This window comes from Sphaerodactylus townsendi, linkage group LG08, assembly GCF_021028975.2.
Source record: "Sphaerodactylus townsendi isolate TG3544 linkage group LG08, MPM_Stown_v2.3, whole genome shotgun sequence".
Classification (NCBI taxonomy): domain Eukaryota; kingdom Metazoa; phylum Chordata; class Lepidosauria; order Squamata; family Sphaerodactylidae; genus Sphaerodactylus; species Sphaerodactylus townsendi.
This window is the reverse complement of record NC_059432.1, coordinates 28,647,982-28,671,435: the sequence shown is the minus strand read 5'-3', so window position 1 is coordinate 28,671,435 and position 23,454 is coordinate 28,647,982. Positions and strand designations below refer to the sequence as shown.

The 23,454-nt window shown below is 45.2% G+C and overlaps 1 protein-coding gene across 2 annotated transcripts in view; it reads left to right on the top strand.

The window, feature by feature from the left end:
- Nucleotides 1-5,036, top strand: part of DNAJB12 (DnaJ heat shock protein family (Hsp40) member B12) — a 33,750-nt gene extending 28,714 nt beyond the window's left edge. For both annotated transcript variants that reach the window (XM_048506116.1, XM_048506117.1), the window contains exons 8-9: nt 1,123-1,274; nt 2,839-5,036. In XM_048506116.1, coding sequence (XP_048362073.1) covers nt 1,123-1,244 — 122 coding nt within the window. In that variant the 3' untranslated portion in view covers nt 1,245-1,274; nt 2,839-5,036. The remainder of the gene's footprint in view (nt 1-1,122; nt 1,275-2,838) is intronic.
- Nucleotides 5,037-23,454: the final 18,418 nt, after the last annotated feature.

The window sequence follows — 23,454 nt, the reverse complement described above, 5'->3', positions numbered from 1 at the left end:
GGTACAACACGAAATACATGTTCCGAAAGAGTGACAGCTCTGACTTTAGATGGGTCTTACAGTGGCAGGTAGCTCAAAGTATCTTTTGGTACAAACTGACTCCATTGCAAGTAGCCCAGCTCTATAATGGTTCTTACTTTCCAGTCATAGCAGTTTGCTCAGATGTATATTTGGCACAAATATAAAATCCTTACAGTGTTATACTTCATATGTTGTACCTGCCAGATCCGGAGAAGCGTTACACTACTATGGGGAAGTCTACCTTGAAAACCATTTTATTTTCCTTACAAGTCGCATATTTCCATGATTCCTTAAGCTTCAGCTCTACCTTTGCCAGCTCCTAATGCAGAGGAAGTCCCTTGCAGAGGAAGAAAGCTTTTCAAATTTCATTATCCATAACGGGAGAGGGTTTTCACATTTTTAAGAATGCAAACTATGCCTGCAAATAATTCCTGATGGGTTGTCTGTGACCGCAGAATTAAACAAGAATCCAGTGGCCCCTTAAAGGCTAATGACATTAATTCTGGCATGAACTTTTGTGAGTCAGAAGTTATGTCTTCAGAGACATAGGTTTTTTTTTAATTAGCCCTCGACTGCAAAGGGCATTAAAAGGCTGTTCTTAAATGATGAGAGTGACACATATATGCAGGTCTGATTCAGTGCTGATTAAATTTTCTGGTGCTTCAACTAAGTGGTTCTCAATTGTTTTAGCCACCATTTAGTGTCTGGATTTGCAATGTGGCATGGTAAACTTGCCGATGCTGTCCTAAAGCACACAGAAAGATTCTTTAAAATTACTGTGCGGGGAATTTCTGACGGGTCTTCGACGGGTGTTGGCCACGCTGCCCACTGTTGATTTTTATTCTGCTGTAAGAGCTGTAGAAGTTATTGCAGTTTATCTTAGCAAGTACAATGTCTGGGACAGTTTGTTTTGTTGACTCGGTTGCAGCTTCCTGCACAAGATGGCACATGACAACGTGGGAGAGATAAGAGGAGCATGGCCCTAGAGCCACGGAGTTCTGTGGAAATGTCTGCTAGTGGCTATTACACAAACTTAAGTGAATGTCGTGCTCCCTGGATGATAACTTCAGTGATTTGGCTTCTTTTTATGTGTCTATATAGAAGAAGGCTTACTATACCGGGCACGTTACTTCGGAGATTCAGACCTTTATCAGAGAGCGCAGAAGATGGGCACGCCAAGCTGCAGCCGACTGTCGGAAGTGCAGGCGTCCTTGCATGGATAGCTGTTGTGGAAGGGCTCCATAGAGGTCAAAGTAAGAGCTGCCGGGGCTTCCTTTCCTGTGATCCCCAAGCAAGGCACAGCTGTACTTATTTTTAGACTCTGCCCTGAAGGAATGTAAAACTTCCCATGCATTCATATCCCTGAATCAAGAAGCCCTCCTTCTGCTGGGGCACTTGGTTCAGCTTGCCCTTTCAGAGTTCTTTTGGCTTCTCCTACACAACCCTGCCAGTGTGGGGGATGCCCTTCTGGGAGCACAGCAGAAATGGCTTAGAGGTCAGCATTTATTGGGTCCTTTTTTGCTACAGCTCAGCAGAAAGCTTAATTTAATTAAGTACACCTTGAGGTGTTACAAAAGAAGTTACCATACTCTGTTCCACAGAAAGATGGTAGTAGGGTTGTATATTCCTCTGCCACAGAACAAAGCATACCTGACTTTCTTTGTTGCAGAATGCCCCACCTGGGTCCTAGTTCCTCCCTAGCCCTACTCACATTTTGGCACAAATGCTCTTGTATCAAAGTGCCATGTTCAATAATGCACAAATTGATAGTTTTGACAAAGTCAGCACATAAAAATGAATGATAATTCTCGTAGTCATTTGGGGCTATATTCTAATGCAGAAACATACAATGTTCTCAACTGCTGCACCTCAACTGACTGAACTAGCGTCTTTCTGTGGAACAGAGCATATATATAATCAGCTGAGCTGTGCCTGCCAGTGACGTTCCTTTGAACATCTGGAGCAGGATTCACTCAAGCTGGAGAAGTGAGGGGAGCCTCTGCACGTTCCATTTCCACCACTGCAAGATTAATGTGCACATGATGAACATGCATCCATTCAAGGGTTTTTCTAACATCCAGAGCCCCTTTGAGCAAGTGGCCAACTTGCCCATACACGATGAGTTGAGTTGAACGATGCCCCTCTCATCAGACAAAGATTTTTTTTCACTGTTTTTCCAAGACTTTGTCTGCAATGGGGATTTCCCATCAGCTAATGTCACTGAGTTGTGGAATCTGCTTCCTGTTGTGAATTCTGGCAGGATTGAAGTCTGCAAAACAGCTGTTTTCAGACCTGCCAGGTCCCTCTAGCCCTGCCCCAGACTCGTCTGTGTTCTGAAGTAGGGCTTTGATTGTGTGGGCATATGCTCATGCATTTGTGGGTGGGGTGGGGGTGGGGTGAAGGAACTGATGTTCCATTGTAGATGGGGTCATCAATAATTTCTTTAAGGAGAGCTCCTGCCAAGCTACCTCTTGGAGAGCCCTGCTTGTTGGTGGTAGTTGCTGGCCATTGTTTTGCTCCTTAGAGGTTTCTCTTTCTTCCATCTTATTTTGATGATTCCTCCTCCTCCTCCTCCTCCTCCTGGGAAGCAGAGAGACCTGTATGATTTGTTTTCCAAATGCTGTTTCTGGGAGTTTCTTGGTGCAGCTGTTGTCAGATAGCAAGAGGATAACCTTTCAAAGGGCAGATTTGCATTTCCGGTTGCTCCAGACAACCGAATGGAGTTGGGAGAAGAGGGTGCAGGGCAGGTTCTATGGGGTTTCTATTGTCCCTCTCACATGCTGGAGACTGATGGTGGTTTCTGTTTTTTATTCTCAGACTCTTCAAATGCCTGCAGACTTTGGAGGAAGTGATCTGAGCCAAGGAGACAGTGTAAAGAATTGGATGTTAAATTAAAAAGTGGAATTTGAGGATTAGCAACGCACAACTGCGCCCCCCCCCCGCCATCTTCCCCCACCATCACCCCTCCAGCATCAGATCTGGACATTTCTTAGAACAGAAGGAAGACTCCTCGTCTGTTGTTCCTTCCTCCAGCATCAGCATCAACGGTCATGCCTCTTTCAGGATCCCAGAATCCTGAAAGCCAAGTGTCTTTGTTTTCTTTTTTTAAAAAAAACCTGTGAGAGGGGGGCAGTGGGGGGGAGAGCAAAAGCAGACTCTCCTCTGCAGTTTCATTGGTCACTTCAAAGTGGGTGGGCAAAATCAGATGATCTGTAGGAGTAAAGAAAAAATCAATTTTAACAGCAGGAGAAATAATTTAGAATTAACTTATAATTGTAAATATGTTGTACTTCTCAACTATGCAGGGATAGAATTAAATTATTTCATTTTTTTGCTGAACTTCATAACCCAGGAAATGTGCATTTTAGCCTGTTCTCCCTCCCCTCTGCTCGGACTGTCCTTACAAAATCTTTCCTACTTAAGGCAGCCTTATTTGAGGACGTGAAATTTTTACATGTAAGTGGCTTTTTCTGATGGAAATATTACATAGAATCCATAATCACTGGAACCTCTAGGAATGTTGTCCACGGACATCCTGGCCCTGGTTTGGATTTCTGACCTCAGTTGGAGTATTCAAATCTCCTACAGCAAGGAGAGGGAAATTGCCCCCAGCGATCTGTAGCTCATCTGGAGTTGCCGCTTGTGTTTCGCGTGGAACTTCTTATTTATTTTTATCTGTTGCAGCCTGTCTCTCCTCTGCTTGCAATCAGTGTTTCTTTTGGCACCCAGAGCTTTCCCTCCTGGCTGCTGTTCCCCCGCCTTGCAGGGCTACAAAGTTGTAAGCAAGGTTGCCTTTCCTTGGCATACGACGACTACTGATTCCGTTCCAAGCACTAAGCACCAGTGGCCATTGTCCACCATGTGCTGCCGCTGACACGTATCTCTCTTTTGTTTCAGTGGAGCCAAAAGACATCTCCCTTTGCAGGGAAGGGGGAGTGTGCAGCCATGGTATTCAGCCCTCTGTTGACTTCCTCTTTTTGATCACAAGGGGCTTTTGCTTCAGTCTGCCAGGATGGGGTGAACTGAAAGTCATATCCCCGATTCTGCATAGTCCATCTTCCATTCGAAAGACCTGGGATTTGGACCCATGTTCTTAATCATGCCCATACTGTTCACTAAAAGCCACTGGAATGCTGTGAAAGGAACCCAAAGGGTATCCAAGTTAATGCCTGCAGATTTGGCAAACCTTGTTGTGCTGTGCTGGTAACGGGGTATAGGTACCAGGGAACCAATATGTCCGCAAATCTCCCCCCACTTGTGAAGAGCTCCTGCATTCATTTCAATGCTGGGGGCACTTTAGTGCACGTATTCCTTTCGGAATGCCTGGATTGACTCCCTCCAATGTAATGAGCAGGGGGTTCAAGAACAGAGTTAGATTGAGGAAGCCAAATTCCCCTCAGTTAACATGGATTGGATCCTTCTTTTCTTTTCTTTTTTATTCTGGGCACCTTTTCTGTACCCAGCGTTTTCAGACTTTGTGCTGGATCAGAATAACGCCAGCTGCTCCGTGAGAGTTTAGGAGTGGCAAGAAAGGTCATTTTATTCAAGTAGCTCCTTTGGAATCATCAAACTGGATTTTCATGCCACGCAAGTCACTGAGTGTGCCTTGTTACCAGTTGTAACTTACCCCTATTCAAGGGTAAATCCAGTGCATACTTACTGCAAAAAAGACTCCTTCCTTAACCCTCCAGCTACCATCCCTTATCTTGTAATGGCAAGTGCAAGCCATGAAATCATCCAAAACCTCAGCCTTGTTGACTAATCTGCCATGATCCCAGAGGCTCCAGTGGTTTGGGCCGTTCACCTTTCGGCATGAAGTTTCCGACACCTTGAGAGTGGCATTGGTGGTCCCAGGGCCTCCCCGTCCCAAGCATTTGAGTTCTCAAGTAGATAGCCAAGGATGACATAAGCAATGTGCAATAAAAGGCATAGATCCTGAAGGATACAAGAGGCTGTATTTCTTAACTTAGAATTATACAATTGTACATGTATAAATAAAAGTTTATAACATGAAAGCTTTCCACCGGCGTTCATCTCATGGGGCTCAGATGGTCCAAGTAAGATGCGGTGATGTCACTGGAGGCATCTTGCGAGTAGACCAAGGCTTGGAGGCCCTGAGCAAAATGCCTAAATGGTGAACGATATCAAAAACGATTCTTGTGTTTTTTGCTGACAGTGTCACTGTTTCCAAGACTGGCACAATCCAGTTGGTAACGACAGCGGGGATTAAGAATTCTGGTCCAAACAATGTAAGCCATAGAATTTTCTGGTCCTGCAGGTTGAAAAGCTACCGTGTGCTGAAAATCTAGATTTGTCAGACCGTCTAATGAAGAACAGATTTTCTGCTCCAACAGTTCTTGCTTTGTAAGCCAATTCCCAAAGTTATCTCCATTCTATCACACTTGGCTGTGACCAAGGAGCCAGGACATTCGTCCTTGTCATGTGGAGGCAGGAGGGTCACAATTATGAAGAAAAATCAAGCACTGCTTTGAGGGACAATATTGCAGTGGGCCAGAAATCTGCTTGTTATCCTTGATCATGGGTGGCCCGACATCCACTTCCAAGGAACCCTATAAGAGAGGCGCAGTATATCTCTTGCAGGCCTACTCGTGTGTAAACTGGCATAGGATTAAGGTGAGTTGGTCCTCAGATTTAAAAATCAAACGATCCTGGCCATACAGGCCAGACTGGTCCTATTGCTGTGCTCCATATTTGTGCTTGAGCTGTTTGCATTACTTTCTGTTAAGAATTCCACGCAGCAGTTCTTCTTGGGCTAAGTATGGGTCAGTTCTCAGTGAGCAATACCCATAATGCTCCTTGCTGCTCCTCACTCCAGATTATCAGCCTGGCTCAAGATCACCTTTAAGAACTTGGATCTGGAGACATCAACTGTATTCATCTGAAACACCAACACAGTCATACCTGATTTTCTTGAAGTGGTTGTTTAAATGTTGAAGGATGTTTGCAGTGTGTAAGAATAATGGGGTCAGTGATGGGATTTGTAATACACAACAAAGACACTTTGGGAGGGTAGCTTTGATGAATATTCCAATTCTGATGTAAAACTTGGATATAGATGTAATCCAGAATGGTGTAGTGAACTAGGACAGCTTGCTGAAAGGCCCAGTCAGTTTATCATGGCTTCTGCACAATCCCCCATTGGGACTTAGCAGGCCATCTGTGGAATGGATTTCCAGATTTTTCTAGAGGACTAGGAGCACCCTATCTCCCCTTGATGACTTCCTGTTGACCCAGAGAAGGGCCCCTGTTCCCTCAGTTTTCTTCGCTACCTCAGAAAGAGGATTCTCATTGCTGTTCTCTTTTTTCCCTTCACCTATCTTACAGGGTTGTTCTGGGAATAAAACAGAAGGGGGAACCTGTACACTTCTCTAAGGAAAGGCTTAAAAATCAAATATATGTGTAAAAATGTACTTGGGAGGTAGATTTACCTTTTCTAGTGCGGTTCTGTAAAGCAGCATCTCCTGAGAGGTGTCAGGTTTCCTCCCACCTGTGCAATAGCCGGAAGTGAAATGTTTTGGCCCTACCTGGCGCCAACAGAGTCATGTGCTGTTTACTCATCTCCTCTGAGCCATTAACAAAGATGGTTAAATAAAAGTGATGTGAGTCTATTCCCCAGCTGCCTAAAGCTGAGAGTGTCGACTGTTAGAGCAAGCTGTTAGCGGAAAAACAGGAGAAGCAGATGGAGCTGTAAACAAAGTGGGTGTTCTTGGAAGCTATCCATTCAATTAACAAGGGGTGGCAAAAAACAAGAGCCAAAAACAGCCATTTTAACTACTGTCATTGGGGGTTGTGGCTGATAATTTTGATTCTGTCCCACCATCCCAATGAAAAAATCCAAATAGCCCTCACTACACTAAGAGGCAAGTTGTTTCTTTGATAGTGGGACTTCTTTGGCTGATAATGGCTAGAAATTCAGTAGTCAAAGCTCTCCCCACTAAAGATTTACAAGTGGGATGTTCGTCTGATTTTTTTTTCTGCCTGTTGCTGTTAAGATACTTTGACAATAGGCATCTTTGTTCATTGTTTCGTGTGAAGTATATTGCCAAACAAATGCAAGAAGCTGCGTTAAGTGGATGTTCACGTTAAGCAGTTCTTAAGGGAATTGTGTCATGGAGATGTTCAGGCAAAAGGTGGGATGGCACATTGCAGAGGCTAAATGTTGGTTGACCTCTGGATCCCTGGTCAAGATCTGGTAGAGCAGCCAATGTCTGCAGGCTGCCTGTAGTCTTGCAAAGAGTGCTGGGCAAGGTGGATCCCAGTCTGATTCAGCAAGGCACTCGTTATGTTTTTAGGGAGAACACTTATCAGGAATTGGACACTTGTTAAGAGATCCAGAATATTTGGAGCACATGGATGGGCCACGTGTTCTAGTGGAAGGCTGACCATGCAATATGTGAGTATGTTAAAGCACGAGTGGTGAGGAAACTGAAGCTCCTTGCTTGCACATTGGTCTGCATAGGCAAAGTGAAGCAATTGGATTCTGGGTGGTGGAAGAACTATGGCTCAGGAAGATGTTGGGGCTCAGTGGAAGAGCAACCGCTTGGCATGCAAAAGATCCCAGCCTCAATCCCCAGGCTCTCCACTGAAAACCATCAGTAGGCGATGCTAAAAGATCTTGAGTGGTTGCTGCAAGTCAGAGTTGCCAATACTAATCCTGACAGCCCAGTGACCTGACCCTGCAGAAGGCAACTTCATGAGTGAAAAATGGAATATCTCAGGCCAGACCCATGAGCACAACTTCCTCCATCATTCTCTCCTGTAAGGAGACTCAAGGTGGCCTACAAGCTCCTTTCTCTTCCTCTCCCCAGGTGAAGGGGACTGAAACCCAGTTCTCCAGATTAGAATCCACCTGCTCTTAACCACTACACTACGCTGGCTACACCAACTGCACGAAAAGAATCACTGCCCAGAAAGCACATCGCACTCTGGAAGCCATCTTGCCTCCTTGCCCTACCATACTGCATTTTAGTCAAAACTGATTTCCTTCTTTGGCACAACCTTCCACCTCACTCTGATTTTTATATGGCTAACAATAATCACAAAATAACTGCACAACACGCTTTAAGTTCACAGTTACAAAAGTGTTCTTCATGTTCCTGGGGAAATCCATAATGAAAACCAGGCCCCTTCCGGTACAGTCTTGAATCTCTGTTCTCCACGATATATTTGTCAGTTTACCATCAACCCAAAATAGAACGCCATTTTATTAGCACCAACCAAATTGTCATCAGGCTGTGTTCAGGACTAAACAAAATAATAAAGAGGGGGTGGTTGAGGAAAAGCTCCGTTCTGGGTGTGCTGGAAAAGTCTGAGTCTACAACTTGTAGCTGTATTGAAACTGAGTCCAGGAGGTGTTGCTGACTTAATTAGGTTAAATGATGTGGGGTGCAAAACAGGTTTCAAAAATACACCTGGAGACTCCTTACAGAAGCAAGGAATGGGTCACTTTTTCTGCAAATATCAAAGCTGACTTGGGGAGCTATAAAATACATTTCCATGTGGCTGCCAACACTATTTGGAAGCCGAGCAACTTGGGAACTATTCCTCAATGTGTCTGAACTGGAAGGGTGGAGAAGCAGAATTCTGACCTGCTTTTGTTAAGAGAGGAAATATGGCTACCTTGAAGTAAGATGTACTTCCTGATGGCTGCAGCTGCATTAAGAGACAAGCGAGGTGGGGGTGGGGGGGCGGTCTTTTGAGAAACGTGACCAAGAAGCCCTTTCTGGGTCCAGAAATGCCAGAGAGTTGAAGCTTCATTTTGCAGTGACTGTGAGCTGAAGTGGTATATAAATAGTCTGAGGGTGCCAGAGCTCCAGGCAATACAGACAGTGATTTATTTACTTATATCCCATTTTTATTTCCAGTAGGCCACAAAGCAGCTTACGTTGTTCTCCCTATTTTATCCTTCATAACAACCCTGTGAGGTTGGGTTAAGAGTATGTGACTGGCCCAATGTCACCCAGTAAACTTCCATGTCAGAGTGGAAATTGGAACCTGGGTCTCTGTGGTCCTCGTCCAGTACTCTAACTACTGCAACATGCTGGTTTCCCAGTGTGGTTTGCTCAGAAGTAAGGATTTGCTTCCTGGAGAGGATGCTTATAATTGCAGTCATGCAACATGACCCTAAGCATGTTTGGTGCTGCTGGTGCAAAGCGCCTTCATGGCTCACACTTGATTTATGGTGACCATGTAGAGTTTTCACGGCAAGAGAGCCTTCAGAAGGGTTTGCCATTGCTTGCCTTCGCATCCTCTGAGAGAGTTCTGAGAGAACTGTGACCGGCCCAAGGTCACCCAACAGGCTTCACATGAAGGAGTGGGAAATCAAACCTGGTTCTCCAGATTAGAGTCCACCACTCTTAATCTCTACACCCCGCCGGTTCTCAAGCATTTTTGTGCTGACACGAATTCTCTGACATTCCACAGACTTTATGTCAAATAACTGCATCCGCTTACCACCTTGAGCAAGCTTTCTACAGGAAGATTTCATGTATGTTATGAGTGGGAGGGGGGGATTGTTTTGGTTTCTAATGTTGCTGCTGTTTAGTACCTTTTATTTTCGAACAGTAATTATTGTTTTCCAATTCCACACCACTTTTTAAATTTCGTATAAGGAAAAAGGCATAACGATTTTAGAAATAAACATGCACGGAACACTCAGCTTTGCCAGTGTACTCACAAGACTTCTGCCCGGTTCAGGCCTCATAGGGTTGCTTGCAGGCACCAGCAGCATTCTGACAGGTTTGCACACAGCTCTCTGTCCTTCCTTTTCCCAGCCCCACAAAAGCCCCCATCCCCAATCCCTGGTTAACAATAACAATGTCCTCCCAAGTCGTCTGAATGGTCATAACTTGTTTACTGCTACTGTCGGTTGGAGAGAAAACTGTGGCTTGTGATAATTATGCTGGCTGTAATGCCAAAGTAAACTATCATTATTCTTAACCAGGAAAGGGAAGGGGGATTTGCATAGGAAGGAGGGAGAAACAAGCTGGGTGAAGAAAGGCTAATAATAGGCTGGGGGTAGGTGTGGTTTCAGTTAGTGGAACCACACAGCACTCTCTCAGACCACAAACTGAATCCCAACCCATCTCTTATCGCCCTTTTAAAATGCTGGGCAGATCCTTTTACCAGTCTCCCAGCATCATGTCTGGTTGGTGATCCCTGAGAAGGTGTAAAGCCCTGCTTTTTCTGCAGTGGCAGCCATCTTGCGGTATTTCCGCCTGCAGCGCCCTTGTTGCATAATTTTGCCAACAGCGGAGCATGTATCACATGCAAAAGTGTCTGCTGGGTTTGCTGAGCAGATCTGGAAGGCTTGGTTTGCTGTTGCCGAGTCTGCCGTTTGAAGCTTTTGGTATATTTGGATGTGCTTGGCACTGGGCACTTACACTCAAAAGATGACCCCAAAGACACACCTTGAAGCACCATGACTGGTCAGAAAGGGTTTCTGTGGAAAGCTACCATGGCACAGAGGTTAGAGTGTTGGGCACTAGGACCTGGGACAACAGGGTTCAAATCCCCACCTTACAATGGCATCTCACTGGGTGAAGCTGGGGCTTGTCACACAGCCCAGTCTACCTCACAAGAGTGTTGTTGTGAGGATAAAGGTGGAAAAGGGGAGAACCATGTGATAAGCCAGAGTCCTCCCAATAGAGAAGAGTGGGGTATAAATTAAAAATAAGTGTGCGGTGCAGAGGATTGCAGTTCAGTACACCATGCAGTACAGATGAGGGGGCGCAGAGATGTCCTCCTTAAACTACTCTTGCCTCTGTTGATGTAAAGGCCTGCAAAAGGCTTGGAAGTTAACTCTGCCCCTTCTGAGTGGGAACCGAGCCAAGCGTTCTCTTGGAGAGCCGGAAGCAACTTCGTGAGCAGCTGCAAGGAGTCCCGCTCCCTCTAGGGCCTGGAGTGAGCAGGAATGTGTTTGACAGTGTTCGGCTTTTTTCAGGGAGCAGAGCTGAATCTGCTGACTCTGGGTTTTTCCCCCCTGGCCTGTTGCTGCAGCTGCAGTTCGGCTGGTGTTCCTGGGTTTTCGTAACCTCTCATTTCCTCCCTCCACCTCTCCTCTTCCCCAAGTGGGACATGAGCTACGTGCCCACTCTGAAATCCTGCTATGGCCTCTCCCCCTCCTCCACAGCTGTTCTCCCCTCTGCTATAAACTAAGCCCCAGCAATCCCAGGGAAGCACCGGGGGGACTCCGGCTGCTCTCCCAATACCCAACCAGAGGGAGGCCTTTGTTGCATCCGTGGTGGGCTGGGCTGTGTTTTATTTTAGCATGTGAGAAATCCACTGGGCCTCGACTTGGCCATCTGGGCCTGTTGTCTTTTTCCAGATGCATTTTTTTTTTTTGGGGGGCAAGCAGTGGAGCCTTTTTTCCAAGATAAGATTAGCTTGTTGGAAAATGATGATTATTTGATCATATTGCACGTTTAGAAGGCAGGATGTTAAGACTAAGGGGTTTAATAACTATTGGTAGGCTTTCAAGCCCCTGAAGTAAATTGTTTAGTTTAGCTCATTGTCTTGACTGGCGATCATAACATACATGAACAGAACAGGAAAAAGCACACACACAGAAATGCAGTTATTAAAATGCAATTAATTATTCTTGAGGACGTTCAGTGAGGATTTTTAGAAAGGGGAGAGGGTGGTAGTGAAAAAGAGTAACGCAGAAAGTGTTCAGCAAAATAGAATTTTTCAAGTTTTTTTTTTAAAGTGTCGTCTCCTGGTTTTATTTCAGTGCTCTCAGATTTTGTAATCCAGTTTTATTACACTGTTTTGTAGAAATGCTGGGCCAGTGGCCAGCATCCCTGAGAGCTTCAGGGGAGAGGCGGGCCAGAAATGACCTGGTGTAATGTGTGACATCATATCCACCTGAAACCTGGAAGTGATGTTAAGAACATGGTGGGGGGGATTCTTGCCGACCCTGGAAACGTGTATTAGGAAACAACAGGAACAGTATTTAGGGGAGGATTTGGGGCTGCGGGGAGGGAGATAGGTGAGAAAGCTGTATTCCACAGGCATCAATTCTTCTGCCCATTAAAAAGCTCTGCTGGATCCCAGCTGCTCTCTCACACAAAACAATCCTTTCTCTGAACAGAAGGCTGCGAAGCCAAAGGCTCTTTGGCATGCCTAAACTCCACTGTGTTAATGTTTTGCTCCACACTTTCCCACAGGTCTGTCTAGCACCATCCATTTCATTAATTTTTCCTGGAAATTTCTCCCGTGTTCAAAAATCACCTGCACAGTGACGGAGTGAGAGTTAGGAGAAGAAGGTCTTGTGAATTTAACACAAGCCCAGCCAAGCAAACTTAGTTCATCAACTGTATAGTGTTGCTTGATCATTCTCTTCTGGTTTTGGAATCTCAGGTGAATGTATTAAACCCACAGCAGTCCAATGTAACAGTTTGGTAAGTTGTCTTCAGTTCATGGGCCACCCATTGTGCCAACCTAACTTCCACAAAACTATGCTCTTCATCTCATCTTATTTTTTCATAGCCTATCTGTTCCAAATTCTGCCCATCCCCCCTTCGTTAGATCTGACCTCTGCCTCCTCACAACATTTGCACGTTCAGTTCTCTGGTTGCATCCTGAAATGGATCTTGGCAAAGCTCCTGAAACATTTCCCAGTCAGATTTACGTCAAAGCAGCTGGAGGGCGTGTGCTTACTCACAGCATTGCTGGGTAAAGACCAAACTGCCTCCGGGTGGCAAGCAAGTTAAGCTGAAGGCTGGCACTGGCCCAAGCCCAAATCGCACCAACTCCAAACCCACCGAGCTGCCATCAGGCCACACCCCACAAGCCCAAAGTAAGAAGAGACTCAGATCTCCATGATGTTTTTAACCTTAAAACAATGCAGTTCCACTATATTGCTACGCGATAAGGCATCTCTTTGGTTTTGGGAACTGCAAAATGCTGTAAACATCCTGCAGGGCAGGCTGGCCAGCAAGAGCAAAGCTGGAGGTGCATCAATGGCTCTTTAGTAGAGTTTGGCATGTAGAAGGCCCCAGCCTCTCCAATTAAAAGGATCAGGTAGTAGTTGATGCAAAAGACCTTCACCTGAGACCCTAGACAGCTACTGCAAGTCAGCGATTTTGCCCTTAGCAGATACATATCTGATTCTGCGTAAGGCAATTTCACACTTTTTCTTTGCTTATGGTGAAGTCATAATTTTTGTTCATATTTACTTTTAATTTTACTTACTTGTGGTCACATAAGGACATATTTCCTTGCTTGTGTTGCTGTCCTGGCATGTTCGGCAAAACTGTATTAGGATTATGAGGCCCGTTGGAGAGAACAGTGTTCAGATACCTGACTGAGATTATAAGCAAGCTGTTTGGGGCTGAGACCTGTCCCTTGCTTGTTGGTCATTTTATCCTGTGAGGTCAGTGTCATGTATTTTGTTGCTAGCATAAATCAGAGCTCAACAAACTGGTCTCTCTCGTGCCAAATCTGGCTCTCAAAGCAACGTTCTTTTTCCTGTTGTGATTCTACCAAATATTAACCAAGGTGGGATTTTTTTAAAAAAATATTCATTGTTTTATGCATCAGGGATAGAAAACAGTTTTCCAAAGTAAGAGAGAAAAGCATTCCATCTTTCAACGCTGTGTCTCCCTGGCGGGTTTTGTATGCTATGGCTCAGACATACTGGATAGCTCAATAACCAGAAAACATGCCATTAGCCATGGCTGACTTTTTAACCCAGTCTGGCTAACCATCAAGATATTGAGCTGTGTGCTAAAACCTGCCATCAGATCGCTACCATTGAACAATCAATAAGAAAACTCAATTCCCTTCTTAATGCATAGGCTCAAGCACAGTTTTTCATTATCAGTTATTAAAAGTGGCACGATTGTACATCTAACATTTCTTACACAGGGTAGTTGGGTGGGGTATAACTACAGGCGCCAAAAGAGATGAGAAAACAACACTAATTTATGTTGCGTTATACATGGCTATGTGCAGCATATTTTTAAATGTCCAGGAACTGGGGATGGCTGTAAACCATTCTTTTGCTTCACGTAAGTGGGCAATCCAACAAAACCACATATTTCCCAGCTGCTGATCGGGTTTCCCACAGTAGCTCTCTGAAGCTCTGGGAACAAGGAAAGGGCAGGCAAAGTCTAGTTTAATGTAAGGCTGTGTCTGTGTGTGTGTGTCGACACAGCCCGAGGACTACCTGCTATTGTTTCACTGCCACTATAATTAGGAACCAGATTAGTGTCTGTTGCTGTGGACAGCTGCTATTTATGGGCAGCGGCTCTTATTTTACAGTTTTGCATGTCTCTAAGAGCAAGGAAGCTGAAATAAAAGGTGGGTTTTGTTTAAATTACAATTACTCATCGTTACACGTTTCAGCGTTGTAGGCCGACTTAATGTTAGGGTGGCCATCTCACACTGGTAGGGCTCTCAAGATTTTAATAGCTGGGCAGCAAGCAGAAGCTTAGCAGGTTAACCTGTTGTAGTTCATAGATGTAGTGATAGAGAAAGCCACTTGGATGTCTACTAGGTAGGAACCCCCCCCCCCCCCCCGCCTGCCTGCCCGCCTATCCAACCACCTCTCCCACCCAGGATGGGATTCTTGGCCTTTAGTGTAGGGTTGGGTGACCTGAGGGCTGGATATGGTCTTTGAAGCTAGGGAAAAGAAGGTCACCACCCATCATAAAGGTAGAAGTGGCGTTTCCTGCATTCCCACACTATTCCAGCAGGGTGTCAGAGGGCTGCTATTAGTTTTGGCTTTTCAAAACATTTTATTTGTAATATTTCTCTTGAGGTTCCTCTTCCATTGTAGATGGATGTTCTGATCTTGTTGCGTATGGGTTGTTAAATTTCAGTATACGCAGAATGACCATTTTGTTTGCTTAGAGATATTTTTAAAATTGATAAAAGTTGGATGGACAAATCTATCCACTTGGTTTTCATAAAAATGTGTTTCCTTTTGAAATCTGATCTCTCTCTCTCACACACAGACACGCACAAAGTGGGGAATCAATCCGTTTTAATATGCCTTCACACTTTATGTTCTTCTGTTCGTTCTCTTTAATTTTTCAGATGCTCACATGCTGCTGTTCAGCTTTGTTCAAAATGGCTTCGTTCAAGAATAAACTCTCCTCTGTTGCCTTGCATGTGCTGTTGGCTACTCAGCAGAAGGGATCTCATTCTCAGCTCAAAGGATCATAGTGATCCACTGTCCAGGGTGTGGGCTTGCAGTGGTGGCTCAACAACGGGTGCTGCCTAAGGTTGCCACCCTCAATAATCAATGTACCATTCTACCACCCCCATCTCCCCCTCCCAAGAGCCAAAACAGCTGATGATTTTTCCCTTTCCATCCCATAGGCAGCATCCTGTAGTGGTTAAGAGTGATATACTCTAATCTGAAGAGCTGGGTTTGATTCCCCACTCTTCCACATAAAGCCTGCTGGGTGAACGTGGGCTAGTCATAGTTCTCTCAGAATTCTCTCAGCCCCACCTACCTCAAATAGTGTTTGTTGTGGGGAGAGGAAGGGAAGGAGTTTTGTAAGCCATTTGGAGGCTCCTTTTGGTTGAGAAAAGAGCGGATGAACCCAAATTCTTCTTATTCTTCTTGAAAACTGAACAGGAAGCTATACCTGCACAATGGTGCTTCTTATCATCTCACATCTTATGAGGGTCCTGTAAGTCCTCCTTGGCAGGTACAGCTTGCCATATTGTGTTTTGAGACTCTTGAAGAACAAGGTGGGAAGGATCATGGGCTGTCCCAGGACTAGGGTGGAAGGGCAACGGGCAGGTGGAGACAAGGCAAGGCGGATCAGGAAGCAGAAGCTGCTACCCCACAAAGTTCTGCTGCCATATAAACCCATTCAGAAAATGCTGCCTGTCAGATTTTGCCTTATGGACGTGGGTTTTTGTTGTTGTTGTTACTCTTTTTTGCCTCATGGAAGCATTTTCTGCTTTTTGTGGCACTACCCTGGCACTGGGTTCTTGGTAACTCTTCAGTTCCTTCACAGCTTGTTCAAGGATCTGCAGCATCTCCCCCTCCCCCTATCTCTCCCAAACCCACTCTTTCCCCAACTGTCACTCTCCCTCATCTGTCACTCTCCCCAGCAATCTCCCTAGCAACCAGAATCTCTTAGGAGGTCTGTTTCAGCCTCAGCAGTCCATTCCCTGTTTATAAAGCTCAGTACACAAGCATAAAGGTAGAAACAGCACTTCTGGCATTCCCACACTATTTCATCTGTGCGGGGTAGAGTTCTTACTAATGAAGCTTTTTAAATTTCATATGCCTGTGAAAATGGCGGTTAAAAGTGATGTGTGGAGTTAATTGTATCTATTTCCATTTTACTATCCTTTATTTTCCAGAGGCTTATTGGAACTACACAAGAATTGTGTGATAGTGGTTTCTGCGGTTTAACACACGGCCACAGGGAGCCAAAGTGCAAATGCCGGCCGAACTGGGACCACAAGTAGCTAGATCATGTGCACAGGACAGTCAATACAGAGGCCAAATTAGTTGCAGGCTAGGGGTCAAGACGTTCTCCCAAAACGGAGATGGAACCAGGGTGCAGCAGAGTCCCTAAATGGTCACACAACAAAGGAAGAAAGAGGGAAGTGAAAGAGGGAAGCTGCCAAGTAGAATCTGGAATAAAACCAGAGAGCTGGACAAGAAAGATCCAATTCCAGCTGTTTCCTACACCAAGATGTGTGCTGGACCTGAAAGGCTAAAGTGGAGTGAGGCAATGGTGAAACCTGGGAAGACAATACCTTTAAGAGCGTTACCTTTATACAGCAGCCTCAGGAGGTTCATGACAATGGAAACTGGAAGACTATCAAGGATGCCCAACTTTTTTGAGCCAGCAGACACCTTTGGAACTCTGACACAGTGTGGTGGGCAGAGCCACAAAATGGCTGCCAAAATGGCTGCTTACTTTCAGTCACATAGTGAACAACCTTGTACTGCGGTGGCATCTTCAGCCAAAGCAACTGTTTAAAAAATCTACTCAACCAATCATACCACTCATAAACCCTGCTGTGCAAAAGGCCCACCTGGCCCTGCCCCCTTTTAGAAACTCCTGGCAGATGCCACGAAAGGTACCATCAGGCAACTCTGTGGGGTCCCACGAGCTAGTCCTTCTAACTCCTGCTCCATAATACATATATGTGATAACTCCCTCACATTTCACTCCATCAAGGCATTCAAAGTCAAATCCATACAAGACATACCAGACCCAGTATTGCAAAACTTGTATTTGTTAATTATCATTCCAATCTTAATTCTTACGGGTATATCCCAGCTTTCTGGAACTCAGTGAGACTTACTTCAGGTTCCCAAAAGGTCTCCCACACCTGCTTTGCTTCAGCAAAGTTGTTGAGCATTGCAGGCATACCCTGGGACCAATTTACAACTTTATTGCTGTCATAAATGACATTCAAGAATTAGCGTGTATTTTTAGAGGAGCTACTGAGGTTTTGGCTCCAGTTGGTTTGAATGTGCCCTTGATACATTTCCATGACTCGTTTGCTTCCCACAGTGACCTGACCCTCCTGCCTTTGAAGGCTTCCTGATAGGATGGCCTTTGGTTCACATCTGTTTTCATCTATATGGACACCTCTACAAAAAATATCTTAATGGCTTCTCTTCTGCCTTTTCTAAGGTTAGATAATGTCAAACAAAGCCTGTTTCCTAGAACTGCGCTATTCCAAATTACTGAGAAACAAAATCACACAATCCCTACCACACCCAGTCCTCATAACAGCTGTTTCTGTTAGATTTTGTACCAGAACAATTGGTAAGCTTCAGCTCTGGCCACTTCATCATATGGCTACTGCATCAATTTGCCACCCTGAGCCCTATTGGGAAGGACAGGATATAAATCAAATAAATAAATAAATTTTGACTCAACTGCCATGGGAACTTTCAATCAGGTGAACTCCTTATGAGAACTCAGTTCTCCAATGGGCAAACACCCATTCACTTCAGGAGTACAGCGCACAAGGAGAGGCAATTCCTACCATACACAACAAGTTCCAAGGTCTGATATTTGTCCTGTTGAAGACTGCATGTGTATAGTAAAGCTATGCATGCAGCTTCCAACGAGCCAAAGAGCCTCCCCTCAGGATTGTTTGGGGTCAAGAAAATGATTTGGGGGGAGCAGGCAACAGTCCCTTCCACCTGTGTGCTACAGTCCTGATCCAAATAATACATGAGAATTGAGTTCCCATGGGGAATTTAGAGCTGATGGATGACTGTAATTCCCTGTGGTGGTGGTGGTGGTGGTGGTGGTGGTCCCGTGTGAAATGTAGCATGTAGTTCAGTCCTTAGTTTGTGGTATGGATTGTAGAAGGGACTGTGGAACCTCTAAATCAAGCTGGCTTTTAACCGATATCCCTGTAGAAATTCACTCTGAAATGGCTCTCTGCCTTCTTTCCTTCCTCAGAGACCCATTGGGAACACCAAATGCAGAACTCAAAGCTCTCTCAGGAAGGCGACGCAAGGCAAGAGTTCTACAGCATTCATGGGTGACCCAGCCAAAGGCCTTTCCGCTGGCATTTGATCGTATTACATGACCCAGTTATTATTGTTGTTTGGATTCTAAGAACCACAAATGGGCCATAAAATTATTCAGGGAACTGGTGGTATGTTTTCAAGTTGCTGGAGAGGGGAGAGGGAGAGCTGTGCTTTTTGATAGTTGAGAACAACCATGAAGCGGGGGTGTTTGAGGAAAATATTGGAAGGCTGTTGCATCTCCTTTCTAGGAATTTCTCAGCTCACCAGTTTGCAAAACAGAAATGATTTATGCCTCTCTTGGCTCCCCAAGATATTTAAATCCTCTTTTTGCAAGCAGATCCATGAGGCATCAAAATGTTCAAGTCAACAAGGAAAGGGAACGGTCAGGCTGCATTCATGGAGAAAGTTGAAAAAGGGCATTCTCCTTGCCTAGCAGCGGGTCACACATTGTCTTTTTGCCCAGTGCAGAGAGTTTGCAGGCCCAGCATCAAATGCCTCCATGAATGACAGCAGTAATATGGTTAATTTTCCTTAACTTGTTTGCCTCTTACAATGATCTGGCCCTCCTGCCTCCTGAGAGTTCCTGTTAGGATGACCTTCACTGTTACCTTAAGCTCACATCTGTTTTCATCTATATGGGCACGGCTACGAAAATATCTTCATTGTACAATATAAATCAGAGGCTGTTTCCTAGAACTACGTACTATCACATGGTACAACAGCAATTTCACATGTGGGGAAAATAGAACATAGAAAGGATATGGCCAATATCCATAATATAGAGATCTATATATTGATGGGTGTTTTGATTGCAAATGCAGACAGGAATAGGCCTGAGAAGAGAGGCAAATGGGATTTGAGCTTTGGGGAAAAGGCCATCTTTTATTTCTCCGTCTTTTATATTTCCAAGAATCCTTGTATTGCAAAGAATGCTATGAAATCCTTAGGAAAAGGCAAACTGAGAAAGCAGGGTATTAATATTCTTTCCTTCGGCATCTTTCAGACTCTCTGACTGCTTTATCTTTATTAAAATTCAACCCACGTGATGTTTTTAAGATTGGGGCAGCAGCCTGACTCATCCTGTAGTGCCGGCTACTCATTACCAAGTGCTGATGTGCCCCAGGAGTACATTGGGGTGGGGCACCCACAGATTAGGCATCAGATATGTGGAACTACCTTCACTCTGTACATATATTAGATGTATATATAGGGGCAACATGCGGGATCGAGTGAAATACTTTTTCTCCTCTGCCTGCATTTGACTCAAGCGGCTGCAGCTCTTGCAGTCTGTTTACCCTCAGCTCTGTCCCATGGTTGGGAACTCTGCTTTTCAAACCTTGCTAATCACAGGGATGCATGCTTGGTTCCAGTTCCGATGTTTATTGCTCTATCTCCACAATGTCATGCATGCTGGGCCAGACGGTGAGGGCAGGCCAGCCATTTGATGGGCCTCAAATTTAAAAGGGGCCTCAAATGTAGGTACTTGTTAACTTTTGGGCATTTGATAAGTTCCACAACTTGCTTTTATGGGCATCATATGACATCATTAAAAAAATTATGGTGAGCGGCTTCTGAGAAGGCCTGTCCAGATCTATTGAGTAGAATACACGTAGCACACATAGAATTTGTGCTAGATTGCTGCTGAGAAAATAAAAGTTCACATGCTTTTCTCTTTAGTCAAGAAATATGAACTTTCTACTCAAAGGAACCCCATTCAGTATAGACAAAAATGCCATAGGTGTTGCCTGCCTTCATGGTTGCGGGGGGGGGGGGGGGGGGGGGTGGTTAAGCTGGAAGGAAGATTCCCTGAGAGTAGGAATCTACACATCAAAGGGACAGTATGAAAGCAGCAGAAAGGATGCTCGGGGTCAGGGTCCTGACCAATCCATCACTCTGGTTTTCTATAGTTTCCCTCTGAAGTCTGAGGCTAAGAGGCAACATTAAGTCCTTCACTTCCAACATGATTGACAGCATCAGTCCAAGGTCTTAGGGAAAGATCTTCGCCAACGTCCAGCTGAAGAAGCCAGGACTTGATCCCTGTACATTAGGCATGTGGATTGGCCCTCTGTCTAAAATTCAGCTTACTGGTTCCCATCAGCCTGACTTCTGACTTCAACTCCAAACCCCACAGGGGCAAACCAAGTGAAATTGCACATCCTTCACACTGGGCCACACCACCTCTGTTGCTCTGTATTACCAAGTGTCACTTCTCAACAAAGAGCTTGTCACTTTACCTATCATCTTACCCATTTCCCATGACTAATCCTAAATCCATATCGTCTCCCCATGCCCAGATTTTGCCCTGTCAGCTGCATTTTCCAGGGGCCTCCAGTGGATTCAGTACTTCAGACTGTTATGATCAGTCCTTTGGCACACAGGCCCCAATGGCTAAATTCCTGTTTTTCACACTCTCCCCTCTTGGGAAAACAAACTGTTTGCCATGGATTCGGGACCACGATCATAATGTAGACAAATTGAGAAGCAGCAACATAATATGCATGGTATACAATGTAACCCATGTTTACTTATTAAACTCAGTACAGTTTTACCCTGTCCTTCCTCCAGGAACTCAGGGCAGCATACTTTGACCTCCCTTCCTCCAATTTGCTCTCACAACAACCCTGTGAGGAAGGTTAGACTGAGAGAGAATGTCTGGTACAACCTGGCCAGTTTCCCTGGCACAGTGCTGATTTGAACCTGAATCTCTCAGAGCCTAGTCCAGCTCTTGAACCACTGTAAATAACAATGCAACTTATATACACACACATAAATAAACTGATATATACTGAATCAAACAGGCAGCCGGGAAAAGCACAACACTGGCACAAATCCTGTCCAAAGGCCTGGTACAAAGTTATAAGGTCTGGGCTTGTTGGGAATCTCCCAGGAGATCCACCAGTGTGGCACAGAAATGGCTCTGCTGTGCATCACAGGAATCTACTGATATAGATATCAAAGACACGCACAGCATGCCTTCAGTAATATTAATTGCATATAATCAAGAGGTGACGCTGCTCCGTGTTTTCTCTGCAAGGAAAACTCTTCCATGGAGGAATTAGCCTGCTGCTGTCACTGTGACACACTATTAATTCACTGTCTCTGCCAGTACTGTGACTGTAGCTTCCCCGACTGTATACACACAACACACATCTATTCAGATTGCTTCTACCTGGAACTCTGGCTCTGCACTAAACTGCAGCATTTTGTATTTTGGCTTCTGCATGACACTGTATCCGCCAGCCTTCTGGGGTTTCTCTAGCTCTGCTGCAGGGCTTGCCCAAACCTGCTTTGATAGGATCTTTCCTGAAAGATTGTATCAAAAGTGGGCTTGGGGAAAGTGTGGATTTCAGCAACTCCCTGCCCACATCTGGCACCATTTCTCCTCCTGCCCACCATTCCCTCTGTGCCCAAACACACCTCTGTCAGGTTTGGAGCATTTTAAAAGGAGTAGTAGTAGTACCACTGAGAATTATTTTCAAAGATGCACTCCCCTCCCCCGCCAAAGTGGCTAAAAGTCCAGCAAGGGGGGTGAGCAGGAAGGGAACACTGGATAAAATCTCCATCCAGAAATCTTGTTTCACACCTTTGCAATGGCAACCAGAGAAACAGGGAACCAATCTCAGGGTAAAAAGGGGGGGGGAGTGTTTTAGGTGTGAGTTGCATGTTATTTCCTAAATAGAAATGCTTTTTATGCATAGAAAAAGGCAGCTGCTGAAACCTACCTCCTGCTTGTTTGCAAATATGAAGCCAGCGTATGTTTATTATCCATGTGCACACTATCGAAGGTTGATTCATGCATCCCTAGACATCATTTGATCGCTGTGCACAGTGCTGTACAATGGATGAGTGGCAGCATGAAAGGGCCGTTTGAAAAGCCTTGTATCAAATGCGATACTTAGGAGCTGTCATTTAGATCTGCCACAAACACTTTCCTGAAATTGCAAAGTATATATATAAACTGTTGCACGACTGCCTTGTGAACGTGCAAATCCATTAATATAACTGAAAACAATGTTTTCGAAGTGACATGAAACTTTAATCTGAGATGGGCAAGCCATCTTTTTAAAGAAAACATTTGTTTATATTTGCCCTTTCTCCTTCCACCACTTTATTGACACAACCACCCTGTGAGGTAGGCACGAGGCTGACTTTTTTTAGCATACCAAAGGGTTCTGGGCCAGACTGGGGCTCTCCATCCCCATCTAAGCAGGCAAGCCCTGTTGCTTCTCGCATTGACTATTATTTGCCAGCTGTGTCAACTCGGCCGGGCTCCGCGCCTCTTGTGCTGGGGCTGTGTTGTTTTTGCTCCGCGCCTCACTCCAGCAGGGACACATGAGCTCACTCTTTCTCAGAAAGCTGTGGGAACAGCCCCACCCCTGGGCTGTGCTTTGCGCACAGATCCCAGGGAAGACATAAACAAGGCCTTGCTAGTGGGCAGAGGGCTGCGCAACCACAGCTCAGCACACCGAGCCTGGTGAGAATAAATAGCACTGGGAGCACTCCTGGCTGCAGGGGATGGGCCAGCTGCAGACCACTGGCTCATGCAGGCCCGGCTTTTTTCCTTTGCTTGTTGTTGCCCTGGAAATTGGGAACCCTGAGCACTAAAGCGAGCCCCAGGCTTGGAACCAGAAAGCCCAAACGAGGAAAGAGGAATAATTGACTCTTGTTCTGTGTTACAGTTGTACGGATTCATGCCTTGTATTGCATATAAGGAGCCGCGTGGCGTAGTGGTTAAGTGCTTGCACTGCTACTCACACGGTCAGGAGTTCGAGCCCCCTGGGGGTCAGATATCCGGGCAGCTGGCTCATGGTCAACTCAGCCATTCATCCATTCCTTGGTCAGTAAATGAGTACCTAGCTCATAGCTAGGGGGTGAAGAATAGCTGGGGAAAGCAATGGCAAACTACCCCACAAAAACGACTTGCCTATGAAATCACT